The following is a 16,451-nucleotide window of genomic DNA, read 5'->3' on the forward strand; positions in this document are numbered from 1 at the left end:
GAGGCAGACATTTGAGTACAAACACAGACAAAAAGCACTCACCTCGTGGTACACACACACACACACACAGTCCACATCGTGCCATCATGCTTTTTGACAGGAGTGTCTTGAGAAGATCAGAGAGCCTGGAGCATAGAGGCTGTTTCCCGCCACATGCTGTACATCAAAAATGGATGCGTGTGGGAAGCAACTAGAGCACTTTAAAGCCCCCATACGGGCAACCTGCTCATCAAAAGGCTGCCATCACTGTACACATATGGCACCATATAATATACATCCCCTACCTTCTTTTCAGATACGTGTTTGTATGTGCATCACTGGCGGTGTACCCTTTGAGGATCAAACGCGTGTAGTTTTACTTCGCAGCAGGCGAGTGAACAACGTAAGAAAGGCGAAAGAAAAGAAGGCGATAAGATGACGTTTCTGTTACTGATGATTAGGTTTGTTTAAATGTATACACCAGCACACATGGCACGTTGACATCATCTCCCCGCACATCAAACAGCAGAGAGCTGATGGATGATTTACCTTCATGCAAACCGCTCAGCTGGTTCTGCAGAGCTCCAAAACCAGCTCTATTAATCAATCAGTCAAGAGAAGGAAATTTAATCAATGGTTTTGATAAACAATTAATCATTTAAGTAATTTGTGAAGCAAAAACAATTAATCGATTTAGGGGGGGCTCGTACGTGACTGTATATGTGCTCCAGAGACAGTGTGTGGAATCTGATAAATTGCCTCATGTGACATCACTTGAGTCAGGGCTGGTTGTTTGAAAATGAAAAATATTGGGTGTTTTCTGGAGTTGGAAAGAACCTCTGAAGCCCACTCCTCGTCTCTATTTGAAGCTAGAGGCTCGAGGCTTCATTAGCTGCTGCTAGCATAACACACTTAAAATCTCCCACTGAACTGTCGGCCGTCGAGTTGCATTGTGGATAATATCTGTGCCAGGTTTTGATAAGGGTTATGCTTGGATTAAAAAAGACGATATCTCTGGTTCAGCTGCATCGCTTTCGAAAAAAACTGCCCATCGTGAGTATGACGACGCTAAATCAGTACTCTTGAATAAAAAAACAGTCGACATGGAAATGATCTTTGCTTTGCGTCAGCGAGCCATTTTAATTGGCCTCAAAACCTGTCGAGGCCAGGAGCCGGATTTGATTTGATATGTTCCCTGGCTGAGGAAAGCCCTCCTTCACTCCCTGTAGGTGTTGTTAAAAGCAGACTGACTTCATTAATAGTCTGATCTGGATGTAATTAAGAATGAGCGGAGGGGGCCGTCAGGGAGAGAGACAGCGAGAAGGAGAGTAGGAGACATTCTCCTCCCAGCTTTCTTTTTAAATCCCTCTGTCACTGGTGTTGACAGGCCGGAGAGAGACAACTTGAGAGATGAGTAGGAGGAGGTCATTGCAGTGGGCTTTAGGTGAAGCTTGACCCTCTTCATATCATCTTCTTGTAGCAGCTTCTTCATAAAGGTCCATTACGGCTGGTAAACACTGGGAGCGCTGGGCCATCTCAGATGTTTTGGCTCATTTGTCCGAGATTAGTCCTGCCGTTTTGTCTTTGTGTGTGTGTGCGTATTATCTGAAACACACCCATGCACACCGGTTTTTCTACACTTGTGTTTACGCGGCACTGGGTGGAAAACATAAATTGGAGACAGAGCGTTCCCCGTCTGCAGGGGCTTGGAAGAGGGTTTGGGCTCGGAAAGCTGGCTTTCCTCTCAGGAAGTGTTGTTCCTCACCACTCTCCATAAACACTGGAAAAGAGACCCAAAGAAAATGTCCCAGACTCACTATTTCCACTGTAAACACCCAGACATACACATATTATACGGCTCCCGCTCTGTATTTCCCTCATATGTGTCTCTTTCCTTCTTAGGGCTGTATATTTTCTCATATAGGTATACAGTGTTTCTGAGATCCAGAAAGTCCTGAGCTAGGTTATGCAGATCAGCTACCTTAATGTTTAAATGGTGGTATGTTATTTTTAACGGTGTATATGAACACAAACAACTAGGAGCCGGAGACTAAAGCTCTGTTTAATCAGTATCTCACCTTTATTGTAGACATAGAAACCAGTTTTTCAAGTCTACTTTTTCTTTCACAGCCAAAGCTTTTTATTGCAACACCGCTGTCATTAGAAATAAAGCAATAAAAAACAATCAGCTTTTGCTTGTTTACGTGGACCCCCCCCAAAAAAAACAAAAAAAAGCCTGAACGTTTGCAACTGAATTACCTCTCGGAGCAGCGTAAATGTTACTTTCCAGTCTTTAACAAGTGGTTGGATTGCATTTCCCCTCGTGTGCTGTCCACTCCAGCGAGAGACAGAAAGCGAACCCTTTCCATCAATTTCAGTTGTCATGGCATGTATTACCGCACTGGAGCAATATGCTGTGAAAATCATCATTGATAAGTTTCACAAACCCTAAATAAGACTTGAAATGTTCACAGTTTGTCATTGTCAGTGCTTGGGATTCACAACAGGGTGCAGAACTATGTAATCTATCACAGACACATTTTCCACTTTGGTTTCTTTTTAATCGGCAAAGTCCCATCTCGACCTGTCAATCAGTTTTTTTTTGCATTGATGATGACACTGCAGAGGCAAACAAATGCTGCAGATGATGTGCTTTGTTGCAAAACCAGCCAGACATTACTCTTTGCTGCTTTTCTCTCTCCTCTGTGGTAAAAACACTGAGCTCACTTTACCACCCAGCTGGCTTACACAGCACCCTAACTTGTGTGTGTGTGTGTGTGTGTACAAGTGTGTGTGTACAAGTGTGTGTGTGTGTGTGTGTGTGTGTGTGTGTGTGTGTGTGTGTGTGTGTGTGTACAAGTGTGTAGAAAGCTTGTCAGGGAGAAAGGCTGAGCTAAGGAGTGTCAGAGAGAGAGAGGTTAGAAACCCTTTTTTATTACATTTCCTCCGCAGTGAAAGAGGAGGCAAGATGGACACTCCATATCTCCCCGCTGCGCCAGAAAACTCATCTAAATGGAAAACACATTGTCTTCATTATTTTGCAAGAGCTGAAAGAACAGGGTTGTCATGGTAACAGCCATCTGAGTGAGTGCAAGCGGGCGGCCGAGGGGCTGGTTTTAGGGCCAGAGGAATGGAGAGAGAGAGAGAGAGAGAGAGAGAAAAGAGGAGGAGGAGGTGGGAGGAGGTGGGAGGGAGGGGGTGTGTTAGTGGAAAGAGAGGAGAGGAGAGGGGACTGAGACGAAGAGGGTGGAGATGGAAGGAAGACAATAGAGATGGAGGGAAGAAAGATGGGGAAATTGTGGGGTGAAACAGACGGAGAGAGGAAAAGAGAGCAGCGGGTGTGATGGAGAGAAGACGGAGAAAAAAACCGAAAGAGGAGAAAGGGTTTATGAGATGGAGCAAGGAGTGCCTTTTCCAGTGGAGCCAGACAGTGCAAATGGCCAGTTAGTTGCTCTCAGAGAGCAGTTCAGAGGCCCTTATTAATTTCAAGGGGCAGCAACATGGTAGATTTAACATCTTAGGAAATCTCTTCCAACTGTGTCTCACTGCGGCCCCACTGGTGCTCTCCGTGTGTATGTGTGTGTATATTCATGCATGAGAGTGCATACTGATTTACAGTCTAGGGAAGAGCTATCTTTGCCCGCTGAGCTAACATTAGAAGACCCGGTGCTTTGGTAAACACGTTGAGGGGGCGACAGGCTCCACTCCGCTCTCCAGCCACTTCTGCTCAGCCAGCGCCCCAGCGGTGATCGACAATCTGCCTGCCGCTGTCTTTATTAGTTGCTCCCTTCGAAGAGCCCCTGGCAGCAGCAAGCCCAACACCATAACGCCCTTCATCAAATATTTACCCGTCCTGAATCTACAACGTGCACCAAGGCCACATCAAATAAAACCAAGTGCCAAGGCGATATCTAATCCAGTCCAATCCCTCTCCTTGTCAACTTCATTCTCTCTCGTGGATTTTCATGACGCTGACTGTCGGTTTAGCGTCAACTCGAGGATTAGGGCTTTTGCCACAGAAAGAGACCTAGATGATTGTTTATTTACAAGTTCTTGCCTGCTTCTCAGTTTTATAGCCGGTGGCGTTTATGTGACTGAGGCCTGACACGACATCGCTTTGACAGCCGTCGGGCGATTAAGGAAAATCAAAGTAATTGCTTAAGTCGTGTAAATACTCCTAACCTCCCCCTGGAGGATTGGCTCCATCGGGATGTGACATCCAACCTCGTGCTTCTTCAAAGGAGCCGTGTCATTATCGCTATTGTTGTGTTTTTGAAGATGGGATGGAATTGAGCAAACCAAAACACATACTGTCAGATTAGATTGATGTATCACAGATGAAGCCATCAGAGAAGTTTGTGTGAAATTTGCATTGCATTGCATATTCAGTGTTTTTAGTTGGGGTCAATTACAATGTTTCCCAGCAGCCACTGAGAAGTGTTTTCCTCAGAAGAACATCCAGATCCATTGAAGACGTTAAAAAGCTGTCACAGGCATCTCTCAGCGCTGAAGCTGTGGGGAAATTATGTTTGTTTTTGTCTGTCGTCAGTTCCTTCCAGATGTCTGCGACGGCTGTGGCTCGTGATTGACCTGCACTTAGGGAAAGAAACAGCGTGCAGTCGGCCCGCTGTTTGGCTGCCCCGGCTTGCTGGCTGGCCGGCCAGCATCGTGGCTGCCTGTAGGTCTTAGTGATTCATGTCACACTGTAATTGGTTTACCTGCTCCCTGTGTGTCTGCGCTCTGAGAGGACCAAAACAAATTACCCAGGGATGACCTCTCGCCATCTCTCTCTCCTGCTCTGCAACCATTTCCCCCTATCTCTCCGTGCTCGTCTCTCCCTGCCTCTCACTACATGTAATATGTTGTATGAGTTGTTTTCCTCTCCCCTCTATTTGTCTGTCTTGTCTTCCTGCACTCCCTTCTACATGCCTTAAACCTCACAAGCAGAGTCACAGTAGAATAACATTTTTTAGAGAGAAAGCCCATCGGTTCACAAACGCACACATTAAAGCCTCTTGAGGCTTGTGTTTCTTTGTCTGTCTGCTATGTCAAACATCATGTCGACATGTTTCGCACACATGCATGCGTGAAGATAAGCTGACAGGATGGACTTTGTATCAAGATGTTTGAGATCACAAATAAACACACACACACACACACACACACATACAGTCGTGGAGTGCATTGTAGCACTAAAAGAGTGTTTTGTGAAAGCTGCAGTGAAACGCTGGTTTTTGCGCTCTCTGTGCCAAATAGCACCTGTGTGGATTGTACCTTCAGTGAATGAAACTGGAGCTCTGTGTACAGTACATTAGGCTGTTTCATTTTCAAAGCAAGCGCATGTTTTTGAGTTGTTTTGCTACTCATACCCTCACGCTGACACACACAGTGCAAGATGAATGCGAGCGTCGTTCTCGCGTCTACACGTATAGGAAGGTCTCGCTAAGGTTATTTAGCCGTTTCAGTACAAATCCACTGTCTAAGGGTTTCACTCGGAGTGTGCAAAGCTTGAAAACTTAATTTGTTTGTATTTGTTGCATTGCTGGTTACAAAGGCTGCTCTCCGATCAGAGGACTTGGTGCATGTGCTGGCAAACATCAGTCTCGTTCTAGTGCCCTTGAACGAGGCCTTTATTCTGTACCAACTCTAGTGGGGGGGGGGGGGCGCTATACTGCAGGCAGGGTGGTGGAAAAATCAATAATGATTCCGTACTCGACACAAACACTGTTGCAGGGATAATGGCACTCGCGCTTCCAACTTTGGTGTTTATAAGCTCGTAGTAAGTTGTAATATGGAAACGACTCGGAAGCAACATGTTGACGTCTGTTTCCGAGTTGTGTCCCGACTTCAGAGAGCGTTCACTTGAACTCGCTATTACGACACCACTTGAAAGAACCAATGCCCCATCTCACAAAGTTAACAAAAGTGAATTTGTGTACCCGCCAGGTTATTAGGATCCGCTCCAATTTAATGGGTTCTTCGTTGGCCCATGCTACTCCCTTTCACCAAGCTTCATAAACATCGGGGCTGTTGTTTTTCTGTAGTTCTGCTGACAGACAAACAAATACAAGTTTAGGAAACGCTTTTTTTGTTGTTGCTTTATGACAGTTTATAACCACAATTTTGTAATGTATTTTTCATACAATAGATACTTTCCTCAGTTGTTTAGATTGTGGATCATCCACTGAAGTTGTCCTTTGTTAATTGAATTTACTCAGTACTCAGTTCTGTGGAGGATTGAATGAGCAAAGTTGCAATTTATCTTTCATCACTATGAAGCAGTCTAATAACCTTTTCATTCAGCCTTTCAAAAGATGCCATGTTTTGAACCGTACTGGCTGTACCGTGTGTATGATTTCAGCATGATTTCTAATTGCAAATGCTTAAGAATTGTTTTTGTTTTTATGGTTAATTGGATTTGTCGCATAAAAGATCAGAGGGGAGACATAAGGTTGCAACACTGGAGGGCATTTTGTTCCGCCATGTGCAGAGAGGCTTGGCTGGTTGCTTTTTTTTGTTGTGCGTAAGGATTGTGCTTTTGGAGTCTCAAAGACAAGAGGAGTGGAGGGCAGACTGGCACAGATATATTTTTTGCTCTCCCTAATGACACCAATACCATTTCATGGCTTACTGAGCAGATTGAATCACACTCACTCTTTGTAAGTCTCACTCTCTGCCCCTGTCTCTCTGTTTCTCTTTTCTGCACACACTTCATCACACTCTCCTCGCAAAGACTATCACATGCACATTCATATGCTACCGTACATTGATGTGTTACACGCACCCCAGTGGATGTTGTTTAATTGCATTTGGGTCAGCAGTTTGCCGTTGCTGAAACCGAAGGACAAGGAATTTGTCAGTTTACCCATTCAGCAGTCACAGGGGGCGGTGTGTGAGCTAACAGCTCTGCTGGAGTCGGGCCCATAAGGTTAGCTTTACACAAGCCTGTCAGACTGCACTGTCAATCACTCTCCTCAGATACACTGTCATCTCCTCATATATTCTTCTTTAAAAGTGTACTAGATTGCTGTTATTCCACTTAATAAAGCTTCTAAGATTTAGGCACTCTTTCACTGAAAGGGCTCAGTATTTCAGGAAGTCTTGTGATGGTCTGGTGCAGCGATAAAGGCTACACATTGGCCTTACACACACACTCTCGCTTCATCCCTTGTGCATCACAGGTGATAGAATCTTGCCTTTCGTGACAGTGGAAAATTGTATGTGGCAGCTAGGACATACAATCTTCTCCAGCTGGTATTTATAGTTCTCAGCAGCTGGAACATTCTATGGAATAAGGAGTTCATTCATTCATCATGTGAGGCTCGAGCTCCGTTCTGCTCATTTATGACCTGATTTCGTGTCTCATGGTTAGATAGATAAACTTCCGGACAAAACATGGATGCGTGCACCAACATCGGCACACACACACACACACACACACACACAAGAGCCAAATGCTACTTCGATCAAATATTGTACCATGATTCAGGATGTGATCAGGCATCATCGGGGGGTTTTCCTTTACGGTTATAACACAGCAATACCCGTAGAGCAAGGTGTAATATGTAGCATTTCCACATTAAAATGTCTAGAAATTACTAGACCTATGTTTTATATTTTGTTGAATTGTCTCCTTAATTTATCCCAAATGTTTCCAACAATTTTCAAACCTAGAGAAATTTGTCATTTTAATCACGGTAATGATCCGTTTCAGTCACCTGTATAAGCTGCATGGTTGCCTGTAATGGCGACGTATCGTGGTGGTCTGCCAGATGCTGCCATGAATTATCTTCTCATCCAGTTATCATTTTTACAATACAATATTAAGATCTTGGTGGTTTTTAACTACACATTTGAACAGGATCAAAGCTAGACTTTAGCACGGAGCGATATTGTTTAAATGTGGTGATAACGGTGCACGTTTTCACACGGTCTGTCTTGGAAGATATTCAGAGTGTTGCAGTTGGTTGTGTAAAGAGAGCTTAAGAGAGAAGTTCAAACCCTGGCTCCTCTGTCACCCCTGCTGGTCAAGCATGGCGTGAAGTGGCAGTGAATGTCAGATCATCAGTGTTCTGACAGCTCAAACCTGCAACAGTGACATATCATCACTTTGTAAGTTGATATGCTGAGCTTCTTAGCAAACACTTGCTTATTAGTCATGTCTCTGGCCACAAGGCGAACGTCCAATATCCTATTTGCTCTGTTTTTGGTCTCCACCGACTCCTGAGGGAAATATAAGTTCAACGACAGAACTTGATTGAACTAATTATTGATTGTGACATAAAGTAAGAAAAGAAATGCAGCTGCTGACTTTTCAAATATGTGGATTTGTTGCTTTTTCTTTCTATTTCACTGTTTCACTGTACATTTAATACTGGGGGGACTTTTAACTGTTAGACAAAAAAGCACCTTGAAGACTATTACGTAAGACCAGAAATCATATAGACAAATCAAGGACTCAACAAAAATAATCAATAGATGTATTGACGCAGTAAAGTGTGTAATCCTGTGTGTGCATGTAAGCAGGGTAAGCCTGTATAAGTGTGTAAGTACCTTGTATAAGCGATAATCATCCCTAAAATATTGTCATGCATTCTGTTCCAAATATTGTAATGCTGAAGTCTTATGTTGCCAATCCCTACTCGCTAAAAGAGAGGGCACCTCTGCGCTCACTTAGTACATGGTGCTCTTTTTTGATCTCACACAATGAGTGGTGAAATAATCGGCTGCTCCCGGGGGTATCTGGTGGTGCATACCTGCAATACTCCACAACTGAAGCTCCATATTTATAGACAGCAACAGAGCAGCTCACATATCCTCACATCACAGCTGTTTGCATTGCAGTGTTGTGTGTCACATAGCTGCCCGGTGCTCCTGTGGTTGTCACATTAAAACAGAAGATAAACAAACAGCGACATTTAGAGTTTATTTTTTCTCCACCCCTGGGACAAGTCATTTCAAATTTTTATTGAGGCTGGTGGTTATGATGCTGTCGAGTTTTATAAAGGCCGGAGGGAGCAATGTGGCCAATAGTTGGCTTTGATGGGAGGGATGGGGAAAAAGAGAGGGGGTGAGATTAGAGGAGAGGATTAGCAAAATAATGCAAAGAACGAAACAAGGCAGAGACGTGATGGTGGTAGTGGGTTTGTAAAAAATAAATACAAATGAAGAAACGGCAGCTGAGGACGGAGTGGAGTGGACCGGAGAAAGCCAAAAAAAGTAGCCGCAAAAAGGGACCGGCAATGGGAGTTTGCAAATAGAGATAATAGTGTGTGTGAGTGTGTGTGTGTGTGTGTGTGTGTGTGTGTGTGTGAGAGAGAGAAAGAGGGCTAGTAGCTTTTTACAGACACACTGAGAGCAGAGATTGTGGGAGGGAGAGGGAGAGAGAGGCCAGCACAGCTGAGTGGTGTTGATTGGCCTGTTTGAAAACACATGAACTGCAGACAGAGAGGGAGAGAAGCTCTGTGCACTGGGAGAAAGTGTCGCTCTGTGCCGTGCCACGCTGCAGCCTAAACCACATTAGAGCAAATGAATCCATTCCACCTCCTGTTATGGCAGCTCCCGCACGGGGCCCCAGGAAGGAGAGGGAGGAGGAGGGAGGGAGGAAGAGTGGCAGGAGGGTTGAGATATGATAGAAAGGAAAATGGAAGGTGGTGGAAAGGAGTCGCATGCTGGGTGGCTCTAATGATGTCTGAGGGCTATAGAAAAAGGGAGCAAAAAGCATAGTAGTGAGAGAAAGAAAAACTGGCCATATAACTGAAGACGAGGAGGAGGAGGAGGAGAGAAGATTCCCCACTGTGTCCAGAGAGCTGGAGTGATAGTTATGCTCTCTCTTTTCACACTGTTGCTGAATAATGAAGATGATCTCTGGCCACACTTGCTCCTTTTTTTATATTGTTCAGCACTGCCCTCTACACTTTACATACAGGATAGACTGGGTGTTAGAAGATTAAGCATTAAAACACCGCCAAAATCTCTTGTTTTTCATAGTATCGCATGCAAAGCCATAATCATTTAACTTTTAAACTGAACATATTTTATGCACAGAATATGCTTCTTCCCTCCAGGGCCTGCTGTGGAGCCCATTCAAACCACAGCATAAATTTAAATTGAAAAATGTAGCAGACACATTTAAAGAAAACACTACATTTTAGCCTCCAGATCCAAAGCTTTCATGTGTCTGCAGGATATGTGCTCCTTAATAGGGCTTATTGTGATGCAATTGGTTGTGTCAAGAATTAAAAAGATGTTATCATCTTTCCGAAGGATCATATTCTGACGATATGGACTTTTTTAGTCGTTTCACAAATTCCTGTTTTCTAAATAAATGATTCTACTTGTGATCACAAATGTTCCCTAAAGGGATACATCAAATATTTTTAATTTAATTAAATATTTGCTGATTTTAACTTTTTTGGCATATATTTGCATTATCTTGATGACAATATAAATATATATAATATATATATATATAGTATATATTGATGTTGGACCATATGCTCCCAATGTGCTCTATACAACACACAGTATTGTAGAGCATTATGAGCTCCTGTGTAACCGCTTCCACACAACCCCCACCAGCCCTCACATTCACAGAGCAAGCTGCACTTGACAAAGGTGGTAGTCATTTGTCTGAAATGAGAAATCACTCATGCTAGTGAGTGAGTGATCACAGGCAACGTGTGCGTGCGTGCGCGTGCGTGTGTGTGTATGAATAAGTGGGTGTGTGCTGCACCTGATAATGAAGAGATAATTTCAACACTCTTTCTTTTACTTTCTCTCTTGTGTCTTTTCCCCACTGAGCCGGCCCTTCTTGCCCCCTTCCTGCCATACTCCAGTGCCTTTCATATTACTTTCCTTTTGCTTCTGAGCACTTACTTCTCTCTCCCCCCCCCCCCCCCCCACTTCCCCCAGCTTGTTTTGCTCCGGAAAGAAAAAATGAGGGAAACAAGAAGTGAGAGTTTGTGTTTTTTTGTTTTTTTGTTTTTTTTATGAGACAGTGAGAGAAAGGAACAGAGGCTTCCTCGGATGTTAGTATTATTTGTGGTTTGTTACTCTGCTCTGATTCATAGCAGCATCCTCCCACTGCTGTTTAAAGGGAGGTTGTAATAGGCACAGCATAATTGGATGTGTAATCCTTTGCTTTGCACCTCTGGTAAGCAGTGCTGAGTGGAGCTGATTAAGATGTTTGGAAGACAATAAAGATTAAGCATGCCCGTCTTCAGCGTGCGCACGCTCAAACAACAACAGCAGGAACACAAAAAGTCTAAAGCAGGAAAAACACACTGCTAACATTCTTTAAGTTCTCAGTCCAGCTGTAATCTGTCAATTTGTAGAAAAGTAGAGGCAGAGACTTCCTCTGATGATTTGACAGATTACTGTGTGTTATTCTGATAGTAAACAAGGAGGAAGGTGAGGAAGTAGGACGCTTCTGCCATGTTTACGCTGAAGAATCGCCTGTTATGCAACACATACCCTGAGCAGGGCGTGTGGTGCTGAAGCAGTCAGTCAGGTGGATTGACTTCTTATCTCAGTTACAACGCCACCGGCCAGTCGCATTTCTACCTCACTCATTTTCCTGTCAGAACCTCAGGGCCCGTCTTTTCATCGACTAACAAAAGCACTGCCCGTGTGTGTGTGTGTGTGTGTGTGTGTGTGTGTGTGTGTGTGTGTGTGTGTGTGTGTGTGTGTGTGTGTGTGTGTGTGTGTGTGTGTGTGTGTGTGTGTGTGTGTGTGTGTGTGTGTGTGTGTGTGTGTTGGACCTTGTGAAAGCACAACAGAGGGAAGGAAGGTAAAAAAGAAGAAGAGATTATTGGGCAAATTTCTTTCACCCCACTCCAATTTTCCTCCTTTTTTGGTCTTGGCTGCGGGTGTGTTGGGACAGCGGGAAGGAGAGCTGTAGGAGAAACAGTTAATCAATAGCCACAAGGTCAGACGGCCAGCGCTGGGCTGGAGCGTGCCCTGTTAGCGGTCCGTGGAGCTGCCTGGCCGCTGAAGGGGATTTGTAGCACTTGTCAGGGCTTAAAGGAGCCCTCTCTGGACCACTTGCTCCGGGTGTAGAGTGTGAAAAAGACATGCTGGTTAGCAGCAGGAAAGGGAGACATCTGCTGGACGCTGGGAGACGGCACAATACGGCAGAATTAGGCCACTCAAAGTTATGGTCATATTATGCACGGTCAGAGTGTCTTTGTGCCCTGCAGAATGTAAAGCTGGCTGTTTTTTCACAGCAACCACTACAACATCATGCCCCCCTCACTCATACGAGCAATGTATGCGCGCTTGTTTAAGACTTTGTGCTAGTGCACTCCAGGTAATTCTACTCTGGTAATGCTTAAGCTCAGAGGATTAGTAATACACTCTTATTCTCAAAGTGCTCCTTTGAAGTTTTACCTTTACGCTTAATCAAAGTGAAGAATTCAAGCTTTTGTGTTTACATGCTCTTAAGTGTGAATGTGTGAATGTGTGTGTGTGTGTGTGTGAGAGCGTGAAAGAGTGTGCAAGAGTCTTTTTACGATAAGCCCACCAGACTGAGCATTACACGTGAAAACTCCCCGGCTGAGCACTATTCTTTCATCGTATTCGTTCTCTCGCTCTGTTTCTCACAGCAGGGGATCTTGGGGGACCCTTTATCAGTACTGAGCAGCTTTCTAGAGCCCTGGCTCCCCCTCCCCACCTGTGGTCTCTTAGTTCGCCTTTTGTGTGGAGGAATGTGAGGCAGACCACTGATGGAGATCAACACAGAGGGATGGCAAGGGACGGAGGCCAGCACGATACCTATTAATCCAGCCTCCATTTCTCCGAGATGTAGAGATGAACACGGGGCTGAAATTGTTCTTGTTTGCCGCTCACTGTTGGATCAGAACAAGATACACACAGAGAGAAAGAGAAAGCTGAACCTTATCTGCTGTTAGATGTGTGTATAAATGTGTTGTCTATGCCACACTGATAACCTTCACTGTGAGGTGTGCTTCTTTTAAAGAGAGATAACAGCTGATGTCCTTTTATTTCTCGCTTGCAGTGAGTGTTCGATTTTTTTTTATTCTCCCACAGGCAACATAAAGCAATGAAGTTTTCTTTCGGTTTCATCATGTTATTCTGTTTGCCGTTAACGCCGCTGCTGTGGAACATCTCAGTTTCATGCATTTGCCAAAATACGTGCTTGAGGTGGATCAGGCTCTTCAATGAGTCAGTGCATAAACAAGCTGGCTTCACTGTTTTGAGAATTTGTCAAGCTTCTAAAATGCTGTTTGAACTTCACAGGCTACAGACATTATACATGGGTGATAATAATAAAACCTGTTTTAACAGATGTACCTCTCCTTCTCCGCTTCCTTTACAGAGTGCAGAACGTTTAATGGCGACCCGGTAGAGACATCAAGATGAACACGTTACCATCAATGGACCGGCACATCCAGCAGACCAATGACAGGCTGCAGTGCATCAAACAGGTGTGTATAAAGACGTATGTGCCTGTTAGTGCTCCTTTGACTTCAGTCAGTAAAATACAGACATAGATTCTAGAGAATCTGCATTTCCTCTCCTTTCATACACTCCGTTCTCTTCTCAGCACCTTATATGGACATCAGTTTTTCTGGCCATTAGCTGCAGTCACACAGATCATGTTGCACAAGGAGGGAGAGGGAGGGAGGTGGGAGGGAGGGAGAGATAGAGAGAAGAGAGAGACAGCGAAGAGAGAGAGAGAGAGAGAGAGAGAGAGAGCGCGATAGAGAGAGAGAGAGAGCGATAGAGAAGAGAGAGAGAGAGCGATAGAGAAGAGAGAGACAGCAAGAGAGAGACAGCGAGAGAGAGAGAGAGACAGAGAAGAGAGAGAGAGAGACAGACAGCGAGAGAGAGAGAGACAGACAGCGACAGACAGACAGCGACAGACAGACAGCGACAGACAGACAGCGAGAGAGAGTGCGACAGAGAAGAGAGAGAGAGAGAGAGAGAGAGAGAGAAAGCGACAGACAGACAGCGAGAGAGAGAGACAGCGACAGACAGACAGCGACAGACAGACAGAGAGAGAGAGAGAGAGAGACAGCGACAGACAGACAGCAAGAGAGAGTGCGACAGAGAAGAGAGAGACAGACAGACAGCGACAGACAGACAGCGAGAGAGAGACAGCGACAGACAGACAGCAACAGACAGACAGCGAGAGAGAGAGAGGAGAGAGACTTCAAAGAGCAGCATAACATATCTACTTTGCCCCTCCTGGTCCTGTGCTGCCTTACATCACGTTCCTGGTGCTCTTGACATATACCGGCCCTTGTTGTGGTTTTGTTTAAATGCTTTCTTCACTGCCAGCTTTCAGGAGACTCCTCGCTTACAGATACAGACTGAAAGACACAGTCAGACATAACCCAGGGCTACCGCCTCTGCCTGTGATTAATAGGCTACAAAAAACTGGCTGGCTGGCTGGCAGGCTGTGGGCTTATTTGTTTATGCTATGTGGGTGTGATCCTTTATATCTCCCAACATCCATATGACACTATGCCTTACAGTGAATCAGTAAATGATAGGGCTTTGAGCTTACGATTATGAGGTGACATATCCCTTTCACTCTGTGCCTGCTGTTAAACCCCCCCCCCCCCACACCCCACCTAAACGCCTGAGCACCCACTATAATAACCTTTACCTAAACAGGCTCTTATTGCCTCAGCGCTTTTACTCCCGTTGCGATGTGCTTGACGTAAAAAGCCTTGTTTCCAAAAAGTGTCAGCTTTTCTCAAATGAGTAGAATTTGGTGGAATTGACACTACTCACTTCACAAAGCCTCCTCAATTATCTTCTCAGGCGTCACTGATGAGTCCTAAATAAACCTGCACACATCTCGCTTTATAAATGCGCTAATTGTAGTTTGGTTTATATACTCCTCGGTCTGGCTGTAATAGAATTGGTAGTGAACCAGACTTCAAAGGGCAGTGAGTTAGTCAGCGAGCTCTGAGCTTGTGGCGGCTCTGCCAGCAGGGTGTTGTTTTGGTTTGGGGAAAGCCGCTGGCAGAGAGCCAGGTGTTGTGCTGTTTTCCATGCAGCCAGGCCCAGGTAGGCACTGAACAGCCTGATCCTTGGCTGGCCTGAAAAATGGCTAAGTCAGTCCATCATCCCACAGAGGACAGTCTGTCAAACGTCTGGCTCTTTGTCTGCTGAAAGTCCATCACTGCTGCTTGCACTGCCGCTCAACCCTCCCCACCCCCCACCCCACCCTACCTCCCCGTTCTTGTCCTCAGCCAACCCTGAACAGCACCAACAACAACAACAACAACAACAACAACAACAACAACAACAGTTCAGGCCTCATCCTCCTCCTAAAAAGTCAGCGGAGCTATTTCTCTCCGCTGTCCTCCCCCTCACACCAGAGCCGAGGTTGTCGGGCAGAGTCGGTGGCGAGCGCGGCAGCGGGAGGAGCTGTGAGTTCAGATGTAGACAGACAGCCCCTGCTGTGCTAGTTCTGATGTCTCTCGCGCTGGAGGCTGATACGCCTCCCATCAAGCAGCAATAATGCCAGATTATATCACTCATCTAGAACAGGCTCTTCTCCTCCCTCTCACTCAACAAGATCATCGCTCACTTTCTCTCACTCTCACTGCTTCTCTTCATCATCAACCAAACCTCTGTGAGAGTCCACAGCTTGCTCTATAATGGCTAATCTTCACATCAGAAAAGATGAGTCACTTAAGGACTCTCTTGAAGCTCATGATATCATTGGAAGCGTTCAGAGATTGTCTCTGCGGGCGGATAGCAGGCCTGACATGTTAGGCCGCATTCGCACCCAAGAGCCTTTTTGTCCCACACCACCAAAAAGCTGCCCTTTCAAAAAACGCTCACCTCTGCTGCCCCCTGAAGACAATAGTTCTACCTTCTCTGCAAGAACACACAAAACAAGGCGCTTCAGCTCCAGATGAGAATAATAAATGCTTTCAAGTGGGCTCAATCTCGCCGACTGAACAAGCTGCAGCTCCGCGCCATTTCAGAGCTATTAACCTCCTGAGCCATGAAGAAAGGGAGCCCAATTTTAAAACCGCTTATTGTGTCCTGCCAGCCTGAGTAGCCTTCAGACACTGGGAAGAAAAGACTCAACTGTTTCATGCCTCAGTGAACAAGCGAGAGAGACAGACAGAGACTGAAAGAGATTAGACAACACACCAATGGCGCGCATTGAGTCTGCACACATAGCTGCCAGGACCAAGGTTGTTTTCTTTGTGAACAGCCAAACCAGCCAGTGGACTTCTGCTGCCGAGGCTCTGTTACATTCTGAAAACAGGCAATGAATGAGAGGAAGAGAGAGAAGCAGGATTGGAGGGAAAGATTTGGTTGCTGTGTGGGTCATGGGGGTGAGGGGCTGGGTGTTGCCAAGAGAGATTAACAAGAAACACTGGCATCATTGTTGATATGGGTGTGATCTTCTTCCCACAATGCAGCGGAGCCCTGAGTGGGCGTACATTGGAAGGAGTCAAGATCCTCACACTGCTGTG

The 16,451-nt window shown here is 45.3% G+C and overlaps 1 protein-coding gene across 1 annotated transcript in view; it reads left to right on the plus strand.

Annotated features, from left to right (window-relative positions):
- Window positions 1–16,451, plus strand: part of zmiz1a (zinc finger, MIZ-type containing 1a) — a 73,081-nt gene that overhangs the window by 29,669 nt on the left and 26,961 nt on the right. Inside the window, exon 3 of the mRNA XM_029450233.1 lies at window positions 13,319–13,427. Within this exon, the coding sequence (XP_029306093.1) occupies window positions 13,359–13,427 (69 nt within the window). The 5' untranslated portion in view covers window positions 13,319–13,358. The remainder of the gene's footprint in view (window positions 1–13,318; window positions 13,428–16,451) is intronic.

Source organism: Cottoperca gobio, chromosome 15, assembly GCF_900634415.1.
Source record: "Cottoperca gobio chromosome 15, fCotGob3.1, whole genome shotgun sequence".
Taxonomy (NCBI): Eukaryota; Metazoa; Chordata; class Actinopteri; order Perciformes; family Bovichtidae; genus Cottoperca; species Cottoperca gobio.